Source organism: Phycodurus eques, chromosome 4 (genome assembly GCF_024500275.1).
Source record: "Phycodurus eques isolate BA_2022a chromosome 4, UOR_Pequ_1.1, whole genome shotgun sequence".
In the NCBI taxonomy this organism is placed as follows: Eukaryota; Metazoa; Chordata; class Actinopteri; order Syngnathiformes; family Syngnathidae; genus Phycodurus; species Phycodurus eques.
In genome coordinates this window covers 5,196,101-5,221,360 of record NC_084528.1, presented here as the reverse complement: position 1 = coordinate 5,221,360, position 25,260 = coordinate 5,196,101, and the positions used below count along the sequence as shown (strand labels likewise).

At 42.3% G+C, this 25,260-nt stretch overlaps 1 protein-coding gene across 1 annotated transcript; it reads left to right on the top strand.

The window, feature by feature from the left end:
- Window positions 1-148: 148 nt before the first annotated feature.
- spag1b (sperm associated antigen 1b) lies at window positions 149-24,525 on the top strand. The gene is made up of 18 exons (XM_061673717.1): window positions 149-500; window positions 826-985; window positions 1,064-1,186; window positions 1,272-1,327; window positions 1,436-1,539; window positions 1,662-1,767; window positions 1,852-1,982; window positions 6,030-6,136; window positions 9,661-9,781; window positions 10,966-11,391; window positions 15,863-15,962; window positions 16,545-16,697; window positions 16,886-17,043; window positions 18,484-18,625; window positions 19,150-19,276; window positions 19,491-19,649; window positions 22,052-22,372; window positions 23,316-24,525. Exons 1-18 carry the CDS (start codon window positions 358-360, stop codon window positions 23,442-23,444), a joined length of 2,766 nt encoding a protein of 921 aa, XP_061529701.1. The 5' UTR covers window positions 149-357; the 3' UTR covers window positions 23,445-24,525.
- The last annotated feature ends 735 nt before the right edge of the window (window positions 24,526-25,260 follow it).

Below are 25,260 nucleotides of genomic sequence, written 5' to 3'. Positions count from 1 at the left end.
TTTTTTTCTTTTTTTAAAACTTGTATCATGTTGTACCAAAGTTTTGCGGTTCTGAGAATTGAACATTGCTAAACGGAATGAACGGATGAATGAAGTTTTGAGAATTTTGGGTCGCTATTTTATTTTTAATGCAAATTGTGGCAGAATCAGACCACTCGTTGATCAAACACACGTTGACGCCGTCTGGTGACGTATGCAGCGTGTCCCGTCTCCAGGGGCAACACTTCAAACACTATCCTTTATAACGCCATTTCGGGGTCTTTAAGCATCAAGGACTAGAGACAACAACGAGACAAGTGGCTTTAGCTACTAAAGGGCTTTTTGTTTTTAAATCATAGTTTAAAGGGGTTTATAGCAATGAGTTCGGCCTCCTTTTTTCCAAACTATTTCGGTTCTTCTGACTGCGGTCCCCTGAAGATCCCAGTGGAGCACCTGGAATATGATTACATTGACAAATGCAAGGATGCCAAATACCTGGAGAAAATCCTGATATTGCTCAGGTAAAAATGCAGCAGCTATTTGTATCTAAATTGTTGCTTTACAATGATGATAATCATCAGCTTTCATCAAACTGTCAAAGAGTCATTTAACAATCTTTATTATGGTTGTAGTTTATCGTGTGATATTTTGGCTCATGTAGTTATAAAGGGAACAAATTCATCAATACAACTTGTGAGACTTACGTGCATGCAGCTAATTATGTTCATCTGTGTGCAGAATTCAGAATTTTTTCAAAAAGTGTACAACAATAAGAAAATACATGGAGGCATTGGCTCCCTAATATGAATAAACAAATGGAGCTTGTAATAAACAAATTACGTACAGGTCTGGCAAGGAGGGCATTTATCCTCATCTGATCGATTTCTGTGAGAGTCGACTGGAGACTCTGAACCCTCGGAGCCGAGCCCTTCGGAAGGAAATCCCCGTGGCCACATCCTCCCACCTTCCAGCAGATGAGTGGAGCCATATTGAGGATGAGTTGAGGGTGCGCTGTTTTACTTATTCAACTCGTCATGATGTGGCTATATCATGAAAACATGACTCAAAAAGGTTCATATTGCAGATTTGGCAAGATGAAACCAGAGTGATGGAGACTTGCCTTCAAAGACAGCTAACGTTTGAGGATGTTGTGGATCAAAACATGCCGCCTGTAAGAGCGTCCAACTATTCTGTTCCACTCAGCGAGGTAAGCATGCCTCCTCCTGTTCACAGAATCATTTCAAGAATTAGTTCGAGTAGATAACAAAAGGAATGTTTCCCCCGCCCCACAGAACCCGGCTCGTAAACAAAAGCGTATCCAGCCACGAGATTATCGAGAATGGGACAAGTGAGTGATTCTGTCGTAAAATTGAAAAAGCTTTGGATTCAAAAAGGAAAAGGAAGAAAAATCCATTCAATCTTTGTATTTTGTCACACCGTGAGCATCTTCCTCCAGGTTTGATGCGGAGAAAGAATGTCAGAAAATTGATGGGGATGTGATTAAAAATGACCGGCCTGCCATTATAAACGCACACCCTACAACGAAAGTGGACCCTTCATGTAATTCAACTCAATTCCATTGTATTTATAATAGCATCAAATGCATTGGGTTCTGCAACTCATGTAGCGTTTTGGGGTCTTGCGATGCCTCTAACATAAAAGTTGTATCTCAATGCATCCAGCGCTCGCAACAGAGGTGAGAAACCTTCTGGCAGAGCGTGAAAAAGACAAAGGAAATGAAGCTTTCAGAGCAAATGATTATGAGGAGGCAGTTGTGTACTACTCCAGGTCAGACTTTAAAAACTTCCCGTCTCTGTGTGCTGGGCCGCTGCCTGTCGAAAGCTCTAATGTGGTTGTATCGTCTAATCACAGGAGCCTGTGCATAATGCCCACAGTGGCTGCATACAATAACAGAGCCCAGGCAGGAATCAAGCTGAAGCAATGGCATAGTGCCATGAATGACTGCCACAGTGTATTGGAGCTAGAACCCTGCAATGTGAAAGGTATTTTATATGTAGGTGCATCACAAAATAATTTCATATTGTGGAAAACTTTATTTATTTCAATAGTTCAATTTAAAAAAAAAAAAAAAAAGTGAAACTCGTGTACAGGTTCAACTCACTTGAGTGAAACCTTTCTTATAATTTTGATGATTACAATTTACAGATTTTTAAAAAATGAATCCACTCAAACTATTTGAATGACATAAGAACCAAAAAATATATTTTTAAAGTATGTGGTTTTCAAACTGCTAGCAAGATTTGCATGGAGCCTCGCTTCACCCCCCACCCCATTCTTTTTCACTTTTCTTGCTAATCGGAGTTAAATAATCCTGCCAAGAAACGTATAGTCTCCTTTGCAAAAGGCTGCGGTGTGTCCCCACAAGCTACATGTGCGCGGTGTGCGTGGGCAAATCATTGACACACTATTTGCTCAGGACTCCTGTCGCGCTGTGACCAGTTGTAAAATAATGATTCAAATTAAACCAGAGGCATGAAATGGGGCCAGAGAGGGATGATTTTTCTAAAGATCATACTTGGTATGGTAGCATTTCATTGTCAGTCCTCAACATAAAGTATATAGAGCATAAAGAGGGATGAAATGACTTCTCCGAGTGGCCACTGTCACAAAATCACAAACCCTAAAAACATAAAAACATCCATTCATACATGCTCTTTGAATTATGAAGCGGTTATAGATGAAAGAGGTCTGGAGTCTGCCTTCACGAGTCGATCATAGATGTACGGTCGGTACGGAAAGTATTCAGACCCCCTTAAATTTTTCACTCTTTGTTATATTGCAGCCATTTGCTAAAATCATTTAAGTTCATTTTTTTTCCTCATTACTGTACACACGGCGCCCCATATTGACAGAAAAAAACGGAATTATTGAAATTTTTTTTTTAGATTTATTAAAAAAGAAAAACTGAAATGTCACACAGCCATAAGTATTCAGACCCTTTGCTGTGACACTCATATATTTAACTCTGGTGCTGTCCATTTCCTCTGATCATCCTTAAAATGGTTCTACACGTTCATTGGAGCAGCTGTGTTTTGATGATACTGATTGGACTTGATTAGGAAAGCCACACACCTGTCTATCTAAGACCTTACAGCTCACAGTGCAATGCAGAGCCAATGAGAATCATGAAGTCAAAGGAACTGCCTGAAGAGCTCAGAGGCAGAATTGTGCTAACCAGAAAACTGGTTAGCACATCGGCCTCCCAGTTCGGAGGGCCCGGTTCAAATACGGCCTTGCCTGTGTGGAGTTTGCAAGTTCCCCCCCATACCTGTGTGGGTTTTCTCCGGGTACTCCGGTCTCCTCCCACATCCCCAAAACATACATGATAGCTTGATTGAAGACTAAATTGCCCAAAGGTGTGAATGTGAGTGCGAATGGTTGTGTTTCTATGTGCCCTCCGATTGGCTGGCGACCAGTTCCGGGTTTACCCTGCCTCTCGCTCGAAGAGAGCTGGGATAGGCTCCAGCACGCCCGCGACCCTAATGAGGATAAGCGGTATGGAAAATGAATGAATTAATGGATGGATGTTTGAAGATAAGTGCTGAAAACATATGCAAAGACTTATAACAATATAGTGTTGAAATGTTGAGATACAGCTTAAGCATCTTTTTCATTTGAATTTTCCTGAATATGTGGGCGGGGTTAAAACAGCCCTGCGATGGGTTTGGGGCCCATACTTCCGAGTGCGAGCTCCCTCCACCGCTATATAAGAACAAAGTGACGTCATTTAGTTTGGCTATGCTGCTCCGTTGTGAGTTAGCTGTGCTTAGCTGCCATAACATGTCCTATTTACTACTCCAGCGTGCAGTTAGCAAGCTAACGATGGTTTCACCCCGAAAATGCATCTTCGTTGGATGCCTCAATTTACAGAGCAATTCAGTGATGTTTTATTAAGCTCCCAAAAAATGAAATAAAAAAAGCACTGGATTGACTTTTTGAAGACACGCAGATGGCGAGCTGAACATAAACACCACCAGCCGACTCTGCTGTGAGCATTTCACGACAGATAGTTTTGTAAACTTTCACCAGAGACAACATCACACCCTGAATATGTTAGATTATTTTAGGCGCAGCCAACCATTCGACACCCACAGCAGCTGAGAGGTGGCCGTTATTATACAAATTTTGAAACCTCAGTTTATGTACTTGGCAATGTTTTTATTAATTCAAATTCGGTAGGCTTGTTAACATTACTCTTCTCTGTGGTGTGACGAATTTACATGCCATTTTTTGGGCCTGTAATAGCAGCCTCGAGCACATCTGTGTTATTGGCTTTGGTGTCTCTCGTCTCTCTCTTGGCAACACCCAATAAGTTTTCTACAGGGTTCAGGTCTGGTCAGTTTCTGGCCAATCAAGCACAGTGATCATGGTTATTCAACCAGTTTTTGATAGTTTTGCAGGGTGGGTGCAGGTACCACTACCAAGTCCCGCTGCTGCATGAAATCAGTTAAGCTTGTCAATGGAAGGAAGTGCTGTAAAATGTATCGGTAATTAGCTGCATGCATGGACTTTGGAGAGAAAGAGAGTGGCCCAGCACCCAACCGTCACTAAGTGGAAATTTTACACTTGACTTAAAGCAACTTGGACGGTGTGCCTCTCTCATGTTCCCCTAGAAACCGGGTCCTGATTCTCAAATGTAATTCAAAATGTACTCTCATCTGACAATATGACGTTGGACCACCGAGCACTAGTCCAATTGTTTTTCTTCTTAGCCCAGGTAAGACACTTCTGACATCGTCTCTCTTTCAGGAGTGGCTTGACGCCAGGAATTTGCTCAATTCCTTGATACGTCTACAGTATGCAGTGACTGACTGCGGCCTCAGTCCACTCCTTGTGAAGTGTCCCCAAGTTCTTGAATATATTTTGCTACACCATACTCTCAAGGTTGCAGTTACCTCCGTTGCTTGTCATTCCATTCAACTTTGTATTATAGTGCTCGGATACTGAACTCTGAGCCCAGCCAGTTTCTTGAGCAATAATATTTTCAGGGTGTCATTGACTGTCTTCTGGACATCAGTCAAGTCAGCAGTCTTCCTCCTGTTTGTGGAGGCTACTGAAACAGACTTATGAGACCATTTAAAGGCTGGGGAAGTCCCTGTAGGCATTTCAACACAACAGCAATGCTTTGACCTTCATTCACTTGAGTAAGTGTAGCTTTGGCCAGGAGCGATTGATGTCATCAGGTGCTATCCACCGTTCATTCCATTGGGTGATTCAACCCTGAAACGCAACGCCCACCCGATGGTGGGTCGGCAGTGGCGGCCAAATCACTGCCCAGCTCCACCTCGCGACGTCCATCTTAACGCCTCTCTTGTTCCATAGACACCAAGAGGCACTTTCTATTCCTGTTACCCCGATGGCTATAAGCATTCTCCAAACAGATTAGGCAGGGAATCCTTGACAAACAACTTTGACTGGAAACATTCAGCTTGCCATCCCTTTCTCCCTGCTGTCACTCAATTGGTCCTCTCATGGGACAGTCAGCTCAATGAGGATGATTTTCTTTGCCTCTTCAGACCACAGTACCACATCTGGGTTTAGGGTGGACAACCTGAGGGAACTGCAGCCTTTCTCCCAGGTCTACCTTCATATCTCTTTTGCGGTAGCTTGTTCCGTCTTTAACCTGTGGTTGTTGGCTTTTCTCCTTCCCTTAAGACACAGAGCAATGATGTTGTTTCCCAATACTTACTGATGTGTATTAATTTGTTGATTTGAGTGCAACACAAGTGAACTTATTCACCAAATTTAGAGTTCATGAGATACTGAATTTTTTTTTGATTAGCTATAAGCCATAATCATTTACTTCAAACAACTCGAGACAAAATATTTCCCTATCCGTTAAGGTTCACTTTTTGAATTGAACAATAAATTGAGTTTTTCCACAATATTGTAATTTACTGAGATACACATTTATGTATCAATTTGTTGTTGAGGAGATCCGTGGACCCTCATTGGATCTCAATAATATAACATGACTGTAGAACCTAAACAATAGAGTAGTAGTAATTTGTAATGTATCTCCTCTTCAGCTTTGCTACGTCGTGCTGCTGTGCACAATAAAATGGGGAACTTCGAAATGGCTGTTGAAGACCTGACAGTGGTGCTGAAACAAGAGCCACAGAATGTTCCGGCCATTGTAAGTTACAGAACAGGAGGTTCTTATTTTACAGTCGAGACATACGACATTTGAACGGTGTGCAATTAACCATGTCGTTTGAGCACAATTGTAAATGTAATAATTTGTGTACTATGAGGGTCACATGGACAGCGGTTTCAGCTTTTTTATTATTTTGGGTTTTTTAATACAGTTTAGCACTTGTGTAACGTACAATTCAATTGTATTTCACTTTTAAGTATAATACGTTTGCATTTAATAATTTAGTTTTTTTTTTTTTATTTAGGTACAATTTTTTTATTAAATTTATGTGCAATACATTTGATTTCAATCAGTGAATAATTTTTTTATTTTCTATGTTTAAGCACAGTGTTTATGTTCCAAGTATGCATAATATGAAATACTCTTTTTAGGAATAAAACCTGCACTTCATTTTAGATGAACACTGACGACGCTACTGTATTTTAATGTTGGTCATTATGGTGGTACTTAGAACGTAGTTACATCCTTAATTTTTGAGGCGGTATGGGGGTAAAATGTTTGAAAAGCACTGGCTTAGAGGCTTTCAAGTCAAAAGAGGTCATACCCAGTTATTTCACAGAACATTGTCGTTGCACACTGTACTGCAGCAGGGGGGGAAACATGTTAATTTGTGGTTAAAACATCTAAGTGACGTGATTGGCCCAGCCTATTACCATTTGTCGTATTTATACAAATATTTACTGTAATTATGAAATTTTGAGGGTACGAACAGTGTGCGATTAACTACTATTATGCTCCCCCTAAAAGTGATTATAATTGCCTACGTTAGTAGTTTCAACTATAAATATACCACAAAGTATTATTTTAAAACACTCATAGGATTTTTTAAAGCATTTCAAACACTCGCAAGCAATGTTTTGATAGCATTTCAACCACTTCCAAGCAACATTGCTCTTCTCATAAAAATCCAGTACAGTAAACAGTTTACAGTTAACCAGATTCACAATGTAGAGTATATAGCTTTAAGGGCTAGTGCATTTTATGCAGCTGATAATGCCGCTTTTAAGATTTATGATCGGAAGAGACAACGTGTGTAGGCAAAACCTCCGTCTACCCACACAAGTGTGGTTGAACAAAAGCTTGGTTTGGGTGTTGAGCAGACAACTGTTTTGCCACGGTTACGGTCAAAGTAACCGTTTGTTGTCTCAATTAAAAACACATTCACTGCCATTGACGGCTTTAGAAGTCAAATATCCATTAACTGGGAAGGCTGACATTGAATGAGTTAAAAACACACTACAATACAGTAACTACTATAACATACTGTATGTAGTCACTATTTTGATGCAAAAAATACAAACATAATTGTAGGACTCTTTCAGCCACGTTACAGTGCGCAAATTGGTGAAGTCGCAAGTGTTGGACTGCGAATACGCAGGTTCCACTGGAGTGAAGGATCTCGTCTCAATTTATTTGTCAAATGTACTTACTCACTGTAATCTAGTCCTATTTAATTGAGCTCAAATCTGATTTACGCACAGGAAATCATGACCTTATACTGTTGTATGCATGGCAACAGGTGAATACACAGGTTTATTGAACCTCCTGCCATGTAATGGAAGAGCATATAAAGTGGATATAAAAAGTCTACACCCTCCTGTTTAAATTCCAGGTTTTTGTGAGAGAAATAAATTAGACTAGGATAAATAAAGTCAGCACTTTTCCCTCGATTAAAGTGACCTCTATAACCTGTACAACTCAAAAGAAAAAAAGGTAATGTTTTCAAGAGGGGAAGTAAAAATATAGTGAGATAATTTGGTTACACAAATGTACACAGCCTCTGATAACTGGGTGTGTTCAGAATTAACCAGTCACACAGCTCATTAACCCTGAAAAAAAAAAAAAAAAAAAACACTGACTGCTATTTTGAGCTGTTGATAATTAGGCCCCAGTTTCAGTTAAAGATAAAAAAGTATTATGCTTTAGTAATAAAGTATGGCAAATTGATATTTATCTGTTCAAAATCATTAACCTGATCAGTATGTACATAAATGAAGATCATTAATTATTAGTGATAACAAATAACCTCTTTATTGAAGGTAATTGAACATTTTTGTTATTTCAGAAGTGTGTATCAAACTGGTAGCCCCTCTCATTAATCAGTACCCAAGAAGTAGCTCTTAGTTCCGTTCAGGACCCCAGATTCAGTTAATGGATAATTTTACTTCTAAAGCCGTCAATGGCAGTGAATGTGAATTATGATTACTACTAAAGAAAGAAACATAATTAAACCTTTACCTTTCAACTCACCTCCCGAAAAATGACAAACCTCTACACTACAATATCAGTTCTAACTTACAATAACATAACAAATGCATAAAAACCTTAATAGAAAAATAGATAAACATCACATCTGGCCATTTTTCAGAGTCAAGGCTTCCTGATGATTTAAATTGATTTCTAGGCAGAACATTTTTGACATAAAAAGTGGCATAAAATCCTTTATCCATATCTCATTCTTACAAACGAGGGATCATACTGTTCTTGTAACGCTCTTCTATCCAATGATGCTGTGTATTTTGATATAATTGTATTTTGAAAATGTTCGTAATCTACTCAAGAGTTGTGTTGGGTCGTCAGAGCTACCCGTGGCTAGCAGTCAAAACTTGGGAGGTTGTTGCTACTCTAGAGGCGAAGTGAATAAACCTTTTCCGGGTTCAAACAAGCCAGCCGCCCTGTCCTCACAATTTCCATTTTTTTCCCTGAAAAGTCCACTTTGAAAAAATGATTTTTTAATCATGTCCAGTAATCGTCCGTCTTCAAGGCACCTGCGCGAACCCCAGTAATAAATCCCGTTGAGTTAGCAGCGCGACAACGATCAACCAATCAGAGGACGGAGTGGGGGGAGAACGTCGCGCGAGACCTGTGAGAGAGGCGCAGACTGACGTGAGAGTAATGAATATGGCATCTTGTTGGTTCAGAAAGACAGCCATTGTTCATCGTGCCTATTTGGTCGGAAATAAATGAATATATATATTATTAAAATATATGTTGTATTAGATTATACATAATGAATAATAATAATAATTCCATTTTGTGTATATTTCAAAGTTATGAACGGTGTCCCATCGGCATACGGCGGAAGGAGGCATGCTAAAACGTACTTTGTGTTATCATTTGATTATGACTATTCATGGCCCAGAAGTGTTTTTCATTGAAATATTTATTGTAAATACAAATGTCCGACTGCGTGAGCGAGCGTTGGTGATATTTCGGGTGACGTCGTCGCCGTAGGAACGGGACACCGTCGCAACGCGAGGAAACTCTGTGGCTCGGCGGTGTCCAGAGTTTGCAGTTCGCAGTTTGTCCCCCAGGTGTCGCTGTATGCGCGGCGTCATATCCGAAACATGAACTCGCCAAGAGAAAACGGTTGACATAAATGTCTCAACCGCGTCCCCGGAGGCGGTAGTTGTGGTCATAGGCTGTGGTCACCTTTGCTGACGTAATAGCCCGTTTTGGTGTGTCATCACTAATACTGATGTGTGCAATGATTTGTGATGTAGCAACTTCTGTCTGAAACGACAAAGAAGATGACAGATGTGCGACAGGGAAAAGCGAGAAAAGGCCGAAAAATCATCATCCGAGAGGAGGAGGATTTCGAAGAGGCGAAATCGGAGCACACTGGTAAGGTTAGTTAAATATTGAAAAGGGGGGAAACAACAACAACAACAACAACAATCATTCCAGCGAATGAGCTCAGCTTAGAAACGTGTTAAAAGCTCTGCCTTTGCAAAGATTATAATGCTCCGTTTTGATGGACGCTGTCAGAGAGCTGTGTTTAATTCTAGCAAATGTTTGTAGTTGTGATGTTAGTCTGCAGGGATTTTTTTAGCGGCTGCAGAGTCCAAAAACAGCTGAACATGAAAGCTACAATCATAATAAGACAGTACATTTCAAATGGATGCAGTAGATGCTGTTAACTTGACTTGACATGTACACATGCCATATAACGGTGATTCTCAAAAAGTGTGGTACATGGAGACACCCTTGAGTTGTACATGAAAGAATCACGACAGTTCAGTCGTATTTAACTTTTCATTACGTTTGCATTTCATGTTTCACGACTGCTTTTACACTTGTATTTACAATCATTTGAATTGAATCCTGAATGAAGTACAGCTGTTTTTAGCTTCCTATATTCAAGCACAGTGTCAATGTTCAAAACTATGATGAACAGAGTCCCAGAGTCCCAGAACACCCAACCGCATTTACACGATTGCACTTGCAATCATGTTTTCCTACTATGAGTGACTATACCCATAGACATCATATATTCCGGTATTTTAATACTTTCCATACTACATCCAATCCTGTCGTTACGTAACAATTGAAACTGCGCGCCTTGTTACATATACCTTTTGGTATATCTCGTTTTTTTTGGGGGGGGGGGGGGGGGGGGCTGGGATATATAGTTCACTCACTTTACCGTAACTTAAGTATGAATTGTATAATACGCTGAGGTGCTAAGCAGCTTTTAATTGGCGAGAATTTTTGATCCAGCGTCCGTATTGAACCTTCTAGCTAGTGCCGCTCGCTGCGATGTTACGGCGTACACAAGTATATTATTTGACCACAAATGCCCTCCCACGGGGCCACGTGACCCACGACCGTATGCACGCATGTGTTTTCCACCCTCCCCCCAACCAGTGCTCGTGTAATTCCTCCTGCCACTTCCTGAAAGTCTTCTTATGTGGCTCTGTGTCATGTGAATCCCAACCCTCCCCCAACAGTGATGTAACCACCGACTGCTTCCTGTGGGTGTGTTTCATCCTGCGCTCTTTCTGCCTCTCTCTCTTTGTCCCCTCTAGATTGTCCGATTGAACCCAGCCAGCTTGTGGGAGGGGACGGGCGCTCAGCTGCTGCTGCGGAGAGGGGAGACATGGGTAACGCGCAAAAGAGGCCCCACGGCAAAGGGGACGGGGCCCCGCACAACGAGTCCTCGAACTCCCATCACGGACACTGGAGGGGCAAAGGCGGCAGCTCGGACAAGTACAAAGTCCCACAAGACGGCAAGGAAAAGGTGGCGAACGGGACAGTCAAGAGGGGCTCGACAAGCAAGGAGACTCCAGCGGGCAGAAATGTTGGAGAACCTGTCAATCTTGACGCACCATGTGGAGCCCTCCCCTTACCGCTGGCCCACTTGAAGAATGAGGGAAACCTGCTGTTTAAGAATGGACAGTTTGGCGATGCACTGGAAAAATACTCCCAAGCCATTCGGGGCTATCGCGATGCAGGTAAGGCTGAGCGGGTTACCGCTAAATTCTTAGTAGGTACACTCATCACGGAGTGTATAAACAAAACTTGTTGTGCCACAATGACATTGAAGTAACTACTATGCTGATGAGCGTGTTAATGTGTTGCGGCAAGAAGCCGGTACGTCTCCCCTCACCATCTTACTCTGACACCTCCGCCCACATCTAAATAGCTTTAAGAGTCGTCAACGCTGTCATTCAGCGGGCATGACCTTGCCAGCGTAATGTCTGCATTTCTATCTTTTTCAGTCGAACTTCAAGTCACCTACCTCGTCGTCATCACCCGTAATCGAATTTCATTTAAGATACGATTAAGAAGAGTTTCGTATTAATGGAGTGTACACTAAATGTAGTCACCGGACACAACATTGGGCAAACGTTGGAAGTAATAATACAATAAATTTCCATCTGACCTCTTGACCAAGTCAGCTGGGATAACGTCCAGCTCACCCGTGACCCGAGTGAGGATAAACAGTTCAGAAAATGGATGGATGGACAGGGCACTCACTGAAATAATCGGCCTTTATTGTACTTTGTTGAAACTATTGAAACAATGTCATTATAATGATACGTTTTCTTTTCATCTATTCTATCCCTTTTCATAATCATTGCAGTTTTTGCTTTTCGGCAGGGTAAAAGCGGTGATATAGAGTGCAGCGTCCATCTTGACTTAAATCTGAAATGACCAAAAACGGGGGCTACTTTGCGATTTATTTGTATAAAACTGCATCCTAATATAGCCGTCTAATATTTGGACTTTCTCATTTAGCCGAATGAGGCAACCAAAATATTATCAACCTGTTTCACTGTAATGCAGCGCAATTCTTTACCATTACAAGCTTTTACCTCAATAATCAATATATATTTTTATATGAAAACACTCTAGACAGTGTCAATCAAAACCAAGAACTATCTTTGTCAAGAATGAATCTTTTCTACAGCTCTTGATGGTATTTTAATTGCCGATGTAGCTAAAGCTAGTGAATGTACAGTGGGGCAAAAACTCATTTAGTCAGCCACCAATTGTGCAAGTTCCCCCACTTAAATAGATGAGAGAGGCCTGTAATTTTCATCAGAGATGCAAATTATGGTACATGGTCAGAGATGCAAATTATGGTGCAAAATAAATCTCAACCCTTTGTTGGCAATGACAGAGGTCAAACGTTTTCTGCAAGTGTTCACAAGGTTTGCACACACCTGTTGCTGGTATTTTGGCCCATTCCACCATGCAGATCTCCTCGAGCAGTGATGTTTTGGATCTGTCGCTGGGCAACGCAGACTTTCAACTCCCTCCAAAGATTTTCGATGGGGTTGAGATCTGGAGACTGGCTGGGCCACTCCAGGACCTTGAAATGCTTCTTATGAAGCCACTCCTTCGTTGCCCGGGCCGTATGTTTGAGATAATTGTCATGCTGAAAGACCCAGTCTCAGTAGCCTCTCCAGCGTGTCCAGGGAGGTGTCCAGGAGGCATCCTAAACAGATGCCCCAGCCACCTCATCCGGCTCCTCTCAATGCGGAGGAGCAGCGGCACTACTCTGAGCCCATCCCAGATGACCGAGCTTCTCACCCTATCTCTAAGGGAGAGCCCGGACACCTTGCGGAGGAAACTCAGTTCGGCTGCTTGTATCCGGGATCATAGGTGAGGGTAGGAACCTAGATCGACCGGTAAATAGAGAGCTTCGTCTTTCGGCTTAGCTGCTTCTTCACCACAACGGACCGATACAAAGTCCACATCACTGCAGACGCTGCACCGATCCGCCTGTCGATCACCCGTTCTATTCTTCCCTCACTAGTGAACAAGAACCCAAGATATTTGAACTCCTTCACTTGGGGCAGGATCTCATCCCCGAGCTGGAGAGGGCACTCCACCCTTTTCTGACTGACGACCATGGTCTCAGATTTGGAGATGCTAATTTTCATCCCAGCCTCTTCACACTCAGCTGCGAACTGCTCCAGTGAGTGTTGGAAATCACGGCTTGATGAAGCCAACAGAACCACATCATCTGCAAAGACCAGAGATGCAATACTGAAGCCACCAAACCGGACGCCCTCTACGCCTCGGCTGCACCTAGAACTTGACAAAGGGCAGCCTTGGCGGAGTCCAACCCTCACCGGAAACGAGTCAGACAAACTAACGGCAACGCGGACCAAACGCTGACACCGGTCGTACAGGGACCGAAGGCAGAGGGAGGAGTTAGAGGCAGAGGATCCCCAAATCCAGGTGTGGAAAAACTTGTTGCATCATTCCCAAAAAGTCTCATGGCTTATTTGGTCAAAAGGGTGCTTCTCCTAAATACTGAGAAAAGGGTCTGAATACTTACGGCAATATGAGTTTTTCTTTTTTAATAAATCTGAAAAAAATTCAACAATATATTACTCTATACTTATATTCATAATGGGGTTTAGATCTGGCGAGTTGACTGGCCAGTCAAGCACTGTGATGGCATGGGCATCAAACCAGATTTTGGTGCTTCTGGCGGTATGGGCCGGGGCCAGGTCTTGCTGGAAGATGAAATCTGCATCTCCATGCAGATCCTCAGCAGAAGGGATCATCAAGTCCTCTAAAACATTCTGGTAGTCTGTTGCGTGACCTTGGATTTAAGAAACCAGAGATTACCAACACCTGCACTGGACATTGCACCCCAAATCATGACGGACTGTGGATATTTCACACTGGACCTCAAGCAGCTTGGGTTCTGTTCTTCACCCGTCTTCCTCCAAACTCTTGGACTTTGATTTCCGAATGAAAGGCACACTTTACTTTCATTGGAAAAGAGGACCTTGGACCACTGGGCAACAGTCCAGTCCTTCTTCTCCTTGGCCCAGTTGAGATGCTTCCTACGTTGACTCAGGCTCAGAAGTGGCGTGACCAGAGGAACCCGACAGTTGTAGCTACCGGATGCGTCTGAATGTGGTGGTTTTTGAAACTGCGACTCCCGCCTCATTCCACTTGAGCTCTGAATTTGAAATGAAAAAAAACCCTTCTCTGAATGTTCTCTGTTTGATAATCCGCTGAAGCCCACGGTCATCTCTTTTGCTGGCCGCATCTTCTCCTGCCACTTTTTGCCCTTCCACTAGACTTTCCATTGATATGCTTGGACACAGCACTCTGTGAACAGCCAGCCTCCTTAGCTATGAACTTTTGTGGCTTACCCATCCTATGGAGGGTATCAATGATGGTCTTCTGGCCAGTTGTCAAATCTGCAGTCTTCCCCATATTGAACCCAACTGGGACAATTGAACCAAACTGAAGCAATTTAATGACACCTGGGGAAACTTGTGCAGGTGCTTTGAGTTTAGTAGATGATGAGTGTGTGACACTCAGTTTAAAACATTGATGTTCTGCAAGATCTTGGCTGATTTCTTCACAGCTATTCACATTTTTGGAATTGCTGATTTTGTGGGTTTTATGTGCTGCAAGCCCAAATTATGTAAAAATCTACAAATACTTGAAATTGTGGGCCTTGAATCTATAAACGTTTAACTTTTTTGAATGGAATTATGGAAATAAACATTTCCATATATACATACATACATCCATTGTCTGTACTGCTTTATCCTCACACGGGTCGCAGGCGTGCTGGAGCCTATCCCAGCTATCTTTAGGCAAGAGGCGGGGTACACCCCGAACTGGTCGCCAGCCAATCTGCATGGCACATATAAACAACCAACCAATCGTGCTTCAAACAACCTACCACGCATGTTTTTGGGATGTGGGATGCAACCGGAGTGCCCGGAGAAAACCCGGGGAGAACATGAAAACGCCACACAGGCGAGGTTGGGATTTGAACCCCGGTCCTCAGAACTGTGAGGCAGATGTGCCTCCGTATTTGAACTCCTGACTTTGAGAAGAAAGTAATGAAAAATTGCCTTCAAAAATTCTTTCATTATTTGGGCATTGAGCAAATTGTAATAATTTTGGTAATCGTAATTGATCTAAAACAGGACAACTTTAGTCTGATTTCATGTAAGACAGTGAGGGGGGGAAAAAAATGATTTTTATATAGTGAATGGAAACATCTGGTCTCAACTGGTAGTTTCAACTAGCGTGCGCAGTAAGTTTTATAATGAGATTTTTTTTTTTTTTAAGGTTGCAAGGTGAAATAGCATGCTCTCTGTGCTTGAGTGGTGTTTCTTTGGGTACCCTGGCTTCCTTCCACATTTCAAAAACATGGATGTTTTGAATTGAAAATTCTTAATTTCCCATGGATGTGAACGTGAATGTTACGCAGTTTGTGCCGTGCGATTGACTGGTGACCAGTCCAGGGCGTATGCCGCCTTTCAACGGAAATCAGCCGGGATAGGCTCCAGCTCACCGGCGACCTGAATGAGGAAAAGTGGTAGAGAAATAAAATGGATGGATGGCTCTATAAAGACTTTAATAGGTGGACAATTTCACATTGTATCTGTGAAAAATGACTGCATTTATAGGTTGATTTTGTTTTTCTTGCAGGTATCGATAGTCCAGATGATCTGTGTATTCTGTACTCCAACAGAGCAGCTTGCTACCTGAAGGATGGTAACAGTCAAGACTGCATACAGGACTGCACACGGTGAGATATACCTTGACCTTGTAATGCTATGCTTATGTGTGTGTGTGTGTGTGTGTGTGTGTGTGTGTGTAGACATCGAGTGAGAAGGAATGTTAATAGTATACTGCAGGTGTGACAAATCCCTAACCTCCAGAAATGAATAATAATATAGTGTTGTAATTAACCACCTTAATGTAACAATGAATCTCTCTAGAAGTATGTCCGTAAGCATAAGCAATCGATGTCGGGGGGGGCGGGGGGGGGGGGGGTGATTCTGATTCGGTTTTGCTGCTCTCATAAAGCTAAATGATGTAACCGGAATAATAATAAAAAAAAAAAAAAAAAAAGAAACAGCATCATGCAGACACCACACTATGTATGTTTGCGGTTGTAAACAACATTTATGATCGAAACATTGTTCCATGAATAGCTCTGTGACAGATGCATGTTTTCCCTTCAGGAATTAAGGTTAGCGTTGCGATTCACGAATACACAGTGTTTTTCAAAGCAGGCATAGCAAGATGGAGAGCTCTCTCACAGCAGCATCTGCTAACAGTCTTGATCCTTTGTTCCTGTCTCCTCGCATCTATTTATACTCACCAGAGCCCTGGAGCTCCAGCCATTCTCCCTCAAGCCCCTCCTGCGCCGGGCCATGGCTTATGAGTCCCTGGAGCGCTACCGCCAGGCCTATGTGGATTACAAGACTGTTTTGCAGATAGACGTCAGTGTGCAGGCAGCACATGACAGTGTGAACAGGTATATTAGACTTCTCATTTCGAGGCCAAACACTTCACTGACTGCTCAAACACTCAATACATATTTTCGATAGTCATAATAATAATAATAATAATAATGTTTTCTTTTTTTTTTTTTACTTGTGTTTGAGGGATGGTACATGTTCAATTGTCAGCATGTCCCATCAATTAATGCCTGCCCTCATTCAGGATCACCCGCTTGCTGATCGAGCAGGATGGTGCGGACTGGAGAGAGAAACTCCCAGATATTCCTTTGGTTCCTCTTTCTGCCCAGCAGCACCGCAGAGAGGAGCCACCCAGCGCTGAGGTCCTCAAGGCTCGGGCTGAGAAGGCTGCCAAGGATGCAGGTTTGTGATTAAAATAAAGCGACTTACTCTTGCTGCTTTTAGCCTGTCCACAGACACACTGGGGGGGGGGGGGGGGGGGATTACACTCTTTAGTGTGAAAGGGGGCTATAAATGTTCTCTCTGCTATTACGTCACCACAATCAAAGACACATCCCCGAGCTCGGATTGACTCGTTCACGTACTGACTGCAGAAAAATTGTCTCTGCTTGAATGAGCTTTAACAGAACTTTTGGTTCACGTCATCGCCATATTCTGTAACCAACAGTGTTGGGCAAGTTAATACTCGTTGAGGTTTAACATCATCAAACAAATGTAAACATCAGACAAAAGATGACCCATGTAAACATAAAAGCACTTTTTAATGGTGATTTTATTTTTTTTAAGGGTTAAAAAAAAAAATGCTATTCAAAGCTACTTGGCCCTGTGTGGAAAAAGTAATTGCCCCCCCCTTGTTAATCAATGATTGACTTTGTCTTATCACATTTTTCTGAAAGCTTGAGTCCATTTTGACTGGCCACACCCAAGCCCGATTACCTCCAGACCTGTTCAATCAAGAAATCACTTCGAGCCTGCGTGACAATATGATCTGTTGCTCAAAACGCCACGATACAAAGAAATTCATGAACAGATGAGAAAATAAGGGCGTCACGGTGGACGGCTGGTTAGAGCGTCTGCCTCACAGTTCTGAGGACCAGGGTTCAATCCCCGGCCCCGCCTATTTGGAGTTTGCATGTTCTCCCCGTGCCTGCGAAGGGTTTTCCCGGGCACTCCGGTTTCCTCCCACATCCCAAAAACATGCGTCGTAGGTTGATTGAAGGCTCTTAAATCGCCCGTAGGTGTGAATGTAGTGTGCGAATGGTTGTTTGTTTGTATGTGCCCTGCGATTGGCTGGCAACCAGTTCAGGGTGTACCCCGCCTGCTGCCCGATGGTAGCTGGGATAGGCTCCAGCACTCCCGCGACCCCTAGTGAGGATAGGCGGCTCTGAAAATGGATGGATGGAAGAGAAAATAAGTAGTTGAAAGGGCTACAAAGCCATTTGTGAAGCTTTAGGATTCCAGCGAAGCACGTCGAGAGCCATGGTGATGGTTTGGGACTGCTGCACTCCTTCAGGACCTGGACGACTTGCTGTGATTGATGATTCTGCTCTCTACCCAAAAAAATCCTGAAGGAGAATGTTCAGCTATAAGAACATGAACTTGAGCTGAAAGCGCACTTGGGGTCTGCAGCCGGACAACGATCCCAAAAATAAACGGGCAGAAATGAGGATAAGCGGTATAAAATTTGGATGGTTAACTGTAAATATGTGAATGTCTTAGGATTTTAATAGGATGTGATGTCATAAAAGCTTCTTTAGTTGATTTTACTTGAATGGCAGCACATTCCCGGCATCATTGTTCAGGTTAGGGTGTTTAGGTTTTTGTTTTCTTGTCGTCATCTAGAAAGGAAAGAAGAAGTTCGTTTTGCAGATTTGAAGCAAGACGGGAACGAGTTTGTGAAAAAGGGCCAATACCAGGACGCGCTGGGAAAGTATTCGGACTGCCTTAAGATGAAGCCAGAGGAATGTGCTATCTACACCAACAGGTGAGAAAGAATTTGCCTCATATAAATTTTCTTCAAATTTAAATAAATGTCATGGACCAACATTACATTTCTTTTGTGAATCGAAACCTGATTAGTCATGATCATGAAAACATGCTATTGAATAATTCACCCAAATGTTGTTCGCTCAAGTTGTGCTCCTCATCGCTCCTCCATGTTCTCTTGCATTCACAGGTATAACAATGGTGAGAACTGTGATGCAGCTAGCCGGAATAACGCCCCATTGGGTTAAGTGTTTGTTTTTGTTCGTGGCTCTGCTGTAGATCACCTTCTACTTCGGAGCCACACCCGAGCAAACACACATACCCATGCTGCTGCTAAGACATGATGACACAGGCGGCGTGTTACAGGCCCCTTGTTGTGAAGACATAAATGGCCCTTTGCTTTTTTTTTTTCCCTCTCGTGTTCGAGGTTTTATGAGCAGAATGAGATCAGATGAATGACTCGGATAAGATGCCGGTGAAAGACAAGTGTCACAAGTCAAGTGTGTGTGTTTGTACTGACAGAGCCCTGTGCTACTTGAAGCTTGAGAGGTTTACTGAGGCCAAGGAAGACTGTGACGCAGCACTTAAACTGGAGCCGAGCAACAAGAAGGCCTTCTACAGGCGAGCCATGGCCAATAAAGGGCTTAAGGTGAGGGCAGCTGAAAGTCGATATGCTGAAAGTCATGCAGGGTTTTAGGGTTCCGCTCATCCAACAGAGATGCTTTTGTAAATCATCTCCAGCAAGATTTCACATATTAGTCGAGACGTTGTCAATGTTCGCTTTTCTTGGTGTGGAATTTTGTTTGGCTTTTTGTTCTATTGTGTGAGTGACCATCCGTATGGTTTGTTGTTCCTTGGGCCAGGACTACCTGACATGCAGCACAGACCTCCAGGAGGTGCTGCGGCAGGATCCCACTGTCCAGGAGGCAGAGAAGGAGTTGGAGGAGGTAACGATTCTACTCAAGCAAAGTCTCGTCCATGAATCACAAGCTAAATCCAGGAAGGTCATCCCCATTACAGAGGTAGAGACACACATTTTGAATATATATGTATACGTGGATATAAAATATGGTATATATGGTCTCTCTCTCTTAACCATGTGCTGTTGTCAAAAGGGCTTTATAGCCAAGCACATCGCTGTCAGTCAGTAAGATTGCACCTAAAAATCTGCCATTTGCGATCATTTTATTTAAACATCCAAGAACCGCAATTGTTGTATTGAAGGCCGAGTCCCAAGATTTCGGGAGCCTGGCCTGGAGGGTCTTTAGACCCTAATATCATTGAGAGCATGCGGTCAATCCTCGAGATTTCGGTGTTTTCCATCCTGGCACCCTCATTCACAGGTTTATTGCATCTTCGGCCATCTAATGGATTAACACTTAATCGTTCTGCCTGTCGCTATCCATCGCAGGAATAAACAAAGATATAGTGGGTACGGAAAGTATTCAGACCCCAGTAAATGTTTCACTCTTTTATATTGCAGCCATTTGCTAAAATCATTTCAGTTCGTTTTCCCCCTTATTAATGTACAAACAGCACCCTATATTGACAGAAAAACAGTCCATTGTTGACATTTTTTTTTTCTGTCAATATGGGGTGCTGTGTGTACATTAATGAGCAGAGGAAAAAATGAACTTGAACTTTGCACCAGTCATACTGGCACGAGACATTTTGAAATTAAGGTGAGTATTTGAATTGTCAACTCAGTGGCAGGCCCAGTTTAGTGGTACTTGAACTATAACTATTGTCTATGCTAATTAAAGTTAAGTTAAAGTTATTACAATTAAAAGTTTTAAAGGATACATTTTGTTTTATCATGAGAGAGTGATAATATAACATTTTTAAGCAGAATTATGTGCCCTTGATTTAAAAATGTCATCCATGACATTCACTCCATAGTCAATTTTATTTTTAAAATGTCAGGTTACAGAAATCACCTTTACTGGCAATTGTTATGTAACGGGCGGCGCGGTGGACGACTGGTTAGAGCGTCTGCCTCACAGTTCTGAGGACCCGGGTTCAATCCCCGGCCCCGCCTGTGTGGAGTTTGCATGTTCTTCCCGTGCCTGCGAAGGTTTTTTCCGGGCACTCCGGTTTCCTCCCACATCCCAAAAACATGCGTGGTAGGTTAATTGAGGTCTCAATATTGCCCCTAGGCGTGAATGTGATTGCGAATGGTTGTTAGTTTATGTGTGCCCTGCGGTTGGCTGGCAACCAGTTCTGGGCGTACCCCGCCTCCTGCCCGATGACAGCTGGGATAGGCTCCAGCACTTGTGAGAATAAGCGGCTCAGAAGATGGATGGATGTTATGTAATGCAGAGGGTCCAACCCACAAAAAAAAAAAAAAATCAAACATGACAGCACGGTTGCCGACTGGTTAGCACATCCAGCCTCGTCTGGTCATGTTCTCTCCGTGCCATTTTCTCCTGGTACTCTGGTTTCCTCCCACGTCCCCCAAAAAAGCATCCTGCATGGGACGTGAATTGAAAACTCTGGAAAAATTGTCTATAGCTGTGAATGGTTGGTTGTTTCTATGTGCCCTGCGATTGGCTAGTGACCAGTTCGTGGTGTGCCCCCCTCGCTCAGTCAGCTGGCATAGGCTTCAGCATTGCCCGTGACCCTAGTGAGGATAAGCAGTATGGAAAATGGATGGAAAGTTTTAATTTGCAATGCACTTAAAAAAAGTCAGTCTTTTCTCCACTGGCCACTAAAAATAAAGCAACCCTCATACGTGCCCTGCGATTGGCTGCCACCCAAATTCAACTGTTATAGGCTCCAGCTAACATGCGACCATGATGAGTACAAGTTGTATTGAAAATGGATGGAAGAAAGAGAAGTTTAAAAGTCCCATATTTTGGCTATATAGACCTCCGTAGAGTGACTGTCTAACATCATGGACTTAAGTATAAAAGTGTCAATTTCATTTCATAAAACACCTTGATTTTGTCACACGAGTGCCCAGAAAATGCCCCTCTGACAGCTACCTCTGTTTGACCCAGCTTTGTCCATATTTGGCTCACACTGCCACCCCCCTATCTCTGATTGGTTGCCTCTGTGTAGAAGACCCACTTGTGAGACCACACGTGTTTACGTTGACAGCGCTGGCTTGGGAGCGGAAAGGCAGGCGGAGATCGTCGCTAGTGACGGAGACAAGCTCGAGAAATTCGAATGATCTGATTTCACGCCTCTCGGCAGAAAAACGTCCGGGGCTCATGAACGTGTGGACGATTTTTTTTCATATTTCATGTTTACTGAGGCACAATAGAGACAATTGTACATCCAAACTGTTTGAAACCCAGCATACCCCCACCCCTTTAAGGAAGGGTTTACATTGTAGTGCTGCTCTTAACTTAAAATCAGTTATTCAACAAAGCCTCCCTTTACGTCAACACAGAAGTTGTCTTTGCTTCATTGGCCTCCGTAGGTGGACGGTGATCAGGAAACGTCAACTGTTGCAAATTCTGACAGTTGTTTCAGAGAAGAGTTGAGCAACAAATCCCAGCCAAACAATGCATACGAGTTTGGCCAAGCTTTGAACAACGCCTGCAGCAGCGGAGACGTGGCGTCTTGCGCCGACATGTTGGCTTCAACGGCTCCGGAGATGCTTCCGCAGTTTTTGAGCACTCAACTCAACGGGCAGACCATCAGCTTCATTGTGAAAGTGCTGGACTCACACCTCCTGGAGAAGGACCCAAACCTAGTTTACAAACACCTCAGTCATCTTCATACTGCTGACAGGTTCTCGGTAAGAGGAGCTTTAGTCCGTTTTAGAAACAGTATCTCATAAAAGTAGGTGACATTTTTGTAAAGTAACTGAACATGCAATCAGTAATATCTAAATTGCTGGCAACTAAAGTGAGTAAACCCTCAGTGAAAATGTCCAAATTGGGCCCAATTAGCCATTTGTACTCACTGTTTAAAGGTCTCAGACATACGAGTAGGGCAACTACATGTTACTACTGAGGCTAAACTGCACTTGTTGACATCGGCCAGATACTCGCACTACTAGGGAAGCACTAGATGTTAACGAGCAGACGTTTGTCACTATTAAGTACTAATAGCATGCGTTTGTCAGCGAGTGCAGTTGTTCCTTACTTACTCAACTAGTATGACAAACTCGTCTTACTCGTGAGTCCATGTACTAATACTCTTTGTCCTCACGAGTAAGACAATTCAGCCAACTAGTAGAATGACCTACTTAATGTCTTACTAAAAAAAAAAAAAAAAAAATTCTATAATTGCCTTCCACTATTGTAGGACATTCCAAACATACTAGTGGGACAACAACATGTTACTTGTGAGGCAAAACACCTAGTGGGCATTTTGGTGCTACTAGTAGGATCCAGGAGGCTACGAGTGTTCCTACTAGTTGGGCCTAGTAGTGTTACTAGTGCATCACAGTAGTTTAGTAGAGAGGTTTATTTGAATACAAGTGAATAGGCCGAAAGTGGCACTAGTAGTGGGGGAAAAAAGAAAAACATTACTACTTACTAGTAAGAAATAGTTCTACTAGTGTATGGAATTGTCTTAAAAGTGAGGACAAAGAGTGTTCTAGTATATGGACATCAAGGATCTCAAATACAGTAATTGCTTCATTGTCTTGCCCTACTGATGTCACAATGTATCAGAATCAGGTTGCTAAAAACTGCTTTTGTTCTAAACGTATGTACATGTACCCTTTTCCTCAGGTTGTACTGATGCTGCTGGAGAAGGATGAGCGTCGCCACGTGAGCCAACTGTTTGAGCACCTGTCATCTGCTGAGAGCACAGAGTTCACCAAGACTGATGTTCAGAACCTGGCCAACAAATACATCTGACCCACCTGCAATCTGCATCATCCCTGCCCAGCCCGGACCGCACAAGCCACCGCGCCGCTGCTCGCCACAACTCTTGGATCTATGCAAAACTCCTGCTACAGAATGTGTCCCAGATTAAACACATTCACTTTAACTGTTCTGTAAATGATCTGAGATTATATAGTATTTTTAAAATGATTATACAAGGAATATATATATATTTTTTTTTTTTTGAAGACAATTTTGCTACGGAGAATTACTTTTGTATTACTCTAACCATTTATGTACAAAGGGCACAGTACGATGGACATCGTGTGTACTGGTAAATTGGGCCCAAAGATGAGCCATATTTTCTCAGTACAGCACAGTTGCCCAGTACTTGTGCTCCTTGCACTCAGTCCTTTAATATCAGAATGTTGATGATTGAGCTGCTGTCCAAGCTGCTAAAATTCAGTGCATGGGGACTTTCAGGGAATTTTGAGCTATTTAAGACTTTCCTTGCGTTTGGGAAAGAAAGTTCTACAACTGTATATACTATTATTTTGGAAGACATAGGTCTGCATGATCTCTTAGAACTGTTCAGTGCAGCAACGGTAAGAGTACCCGTTGAACTAGTGAAAATACAACTTGAAACTTCAGACCACCATTATTTGATGATCGGTTTTTTTTGTTTTTTTAAAGTAGCCTTTGATAGTGCAGTGGTTCACACACTCCGCTCTTCACAATCAGCCAACATGTATGTAGTCTGCGGTGATGGAGATGTAGTTCTATGTTGGCTGCGATGGCTCAAGTTCCTGCCGTGACCATGAAGGGAATAACTGACTTATCGGAATAAGTGCGTGCTTAGAAAATACATTGGTTAAAAATCTATTGCCGACATTTTCCACATTAAAGCAAATGTACCTGCCCAATTCTCTTCACTGTATTTATTTTTGATTTGGTTTAAAATGATAACAAAAATCAGTAGTAGGCTGTGCCTGCTTCAAATAAAAAAAATCTTGTGGCACTGAACTTAAATGTGTGTATTAAAATGTCAAATTACATGATTTAAAAAAATAAAACATTCTGACAAGTTGTGCAAATTATTGGACATAAATGTTTAAGCCATAATTTAAATGAAATGTGAATGATTTTAAAATGATGCAGTAAAGTTAAAACATTACATTTATTGTATATCTTAGGAAAGGCTACTTCTGGCGCTATGTTTCTCCAAATGTAATCCTTGCGATGAGCCGTTAACGTGTATGTGAGTCTAGAATACTCTCCCTGATGTGTTTGATTTATTCTGCAAGCAAATTGTATTGGATTTGGATGACCACTGGACAGCAATACATGGTTTGAGAAGGGTAAGAGAGAAAATAGAACAAAATTCCAAAAGGAACAATAACAGCTGCTGGGATCTGGTTGGGGAAGCTGGGAATAAACAATTGAGAAAAGAGAGCTAAAAGCAATAACAAAAAGACAAGGACAACAGCTGTTGTAGAACCTGGAGGGAGAAAAAAAATACCACCACCAAAGGTGAAATCATAGCAATAGTTCTAAACACCGGGGTACGTTTTGAATCCAGCAATCCCTTGTAATTACTGGGATTAATATTTTTCCAAGACCTATTTTTTTGCAGTTGTATCCACTACATATACTACAAATTCTAATCCAGAAATTCAAATGTCTCCATTTTGATGGAAATTTTTGTTCTGGAAAATGTAGAACTACTAAAATACAAATTTGCAATGTGAAATTGTCATTGTTGAGTATCCTGAATGAGTGGAAAATGTTTGCCTTTCGAAAGGGTTTGAAAGCAGTTTTGAAAATGAATTTTGGAAGAGCACAATTACTC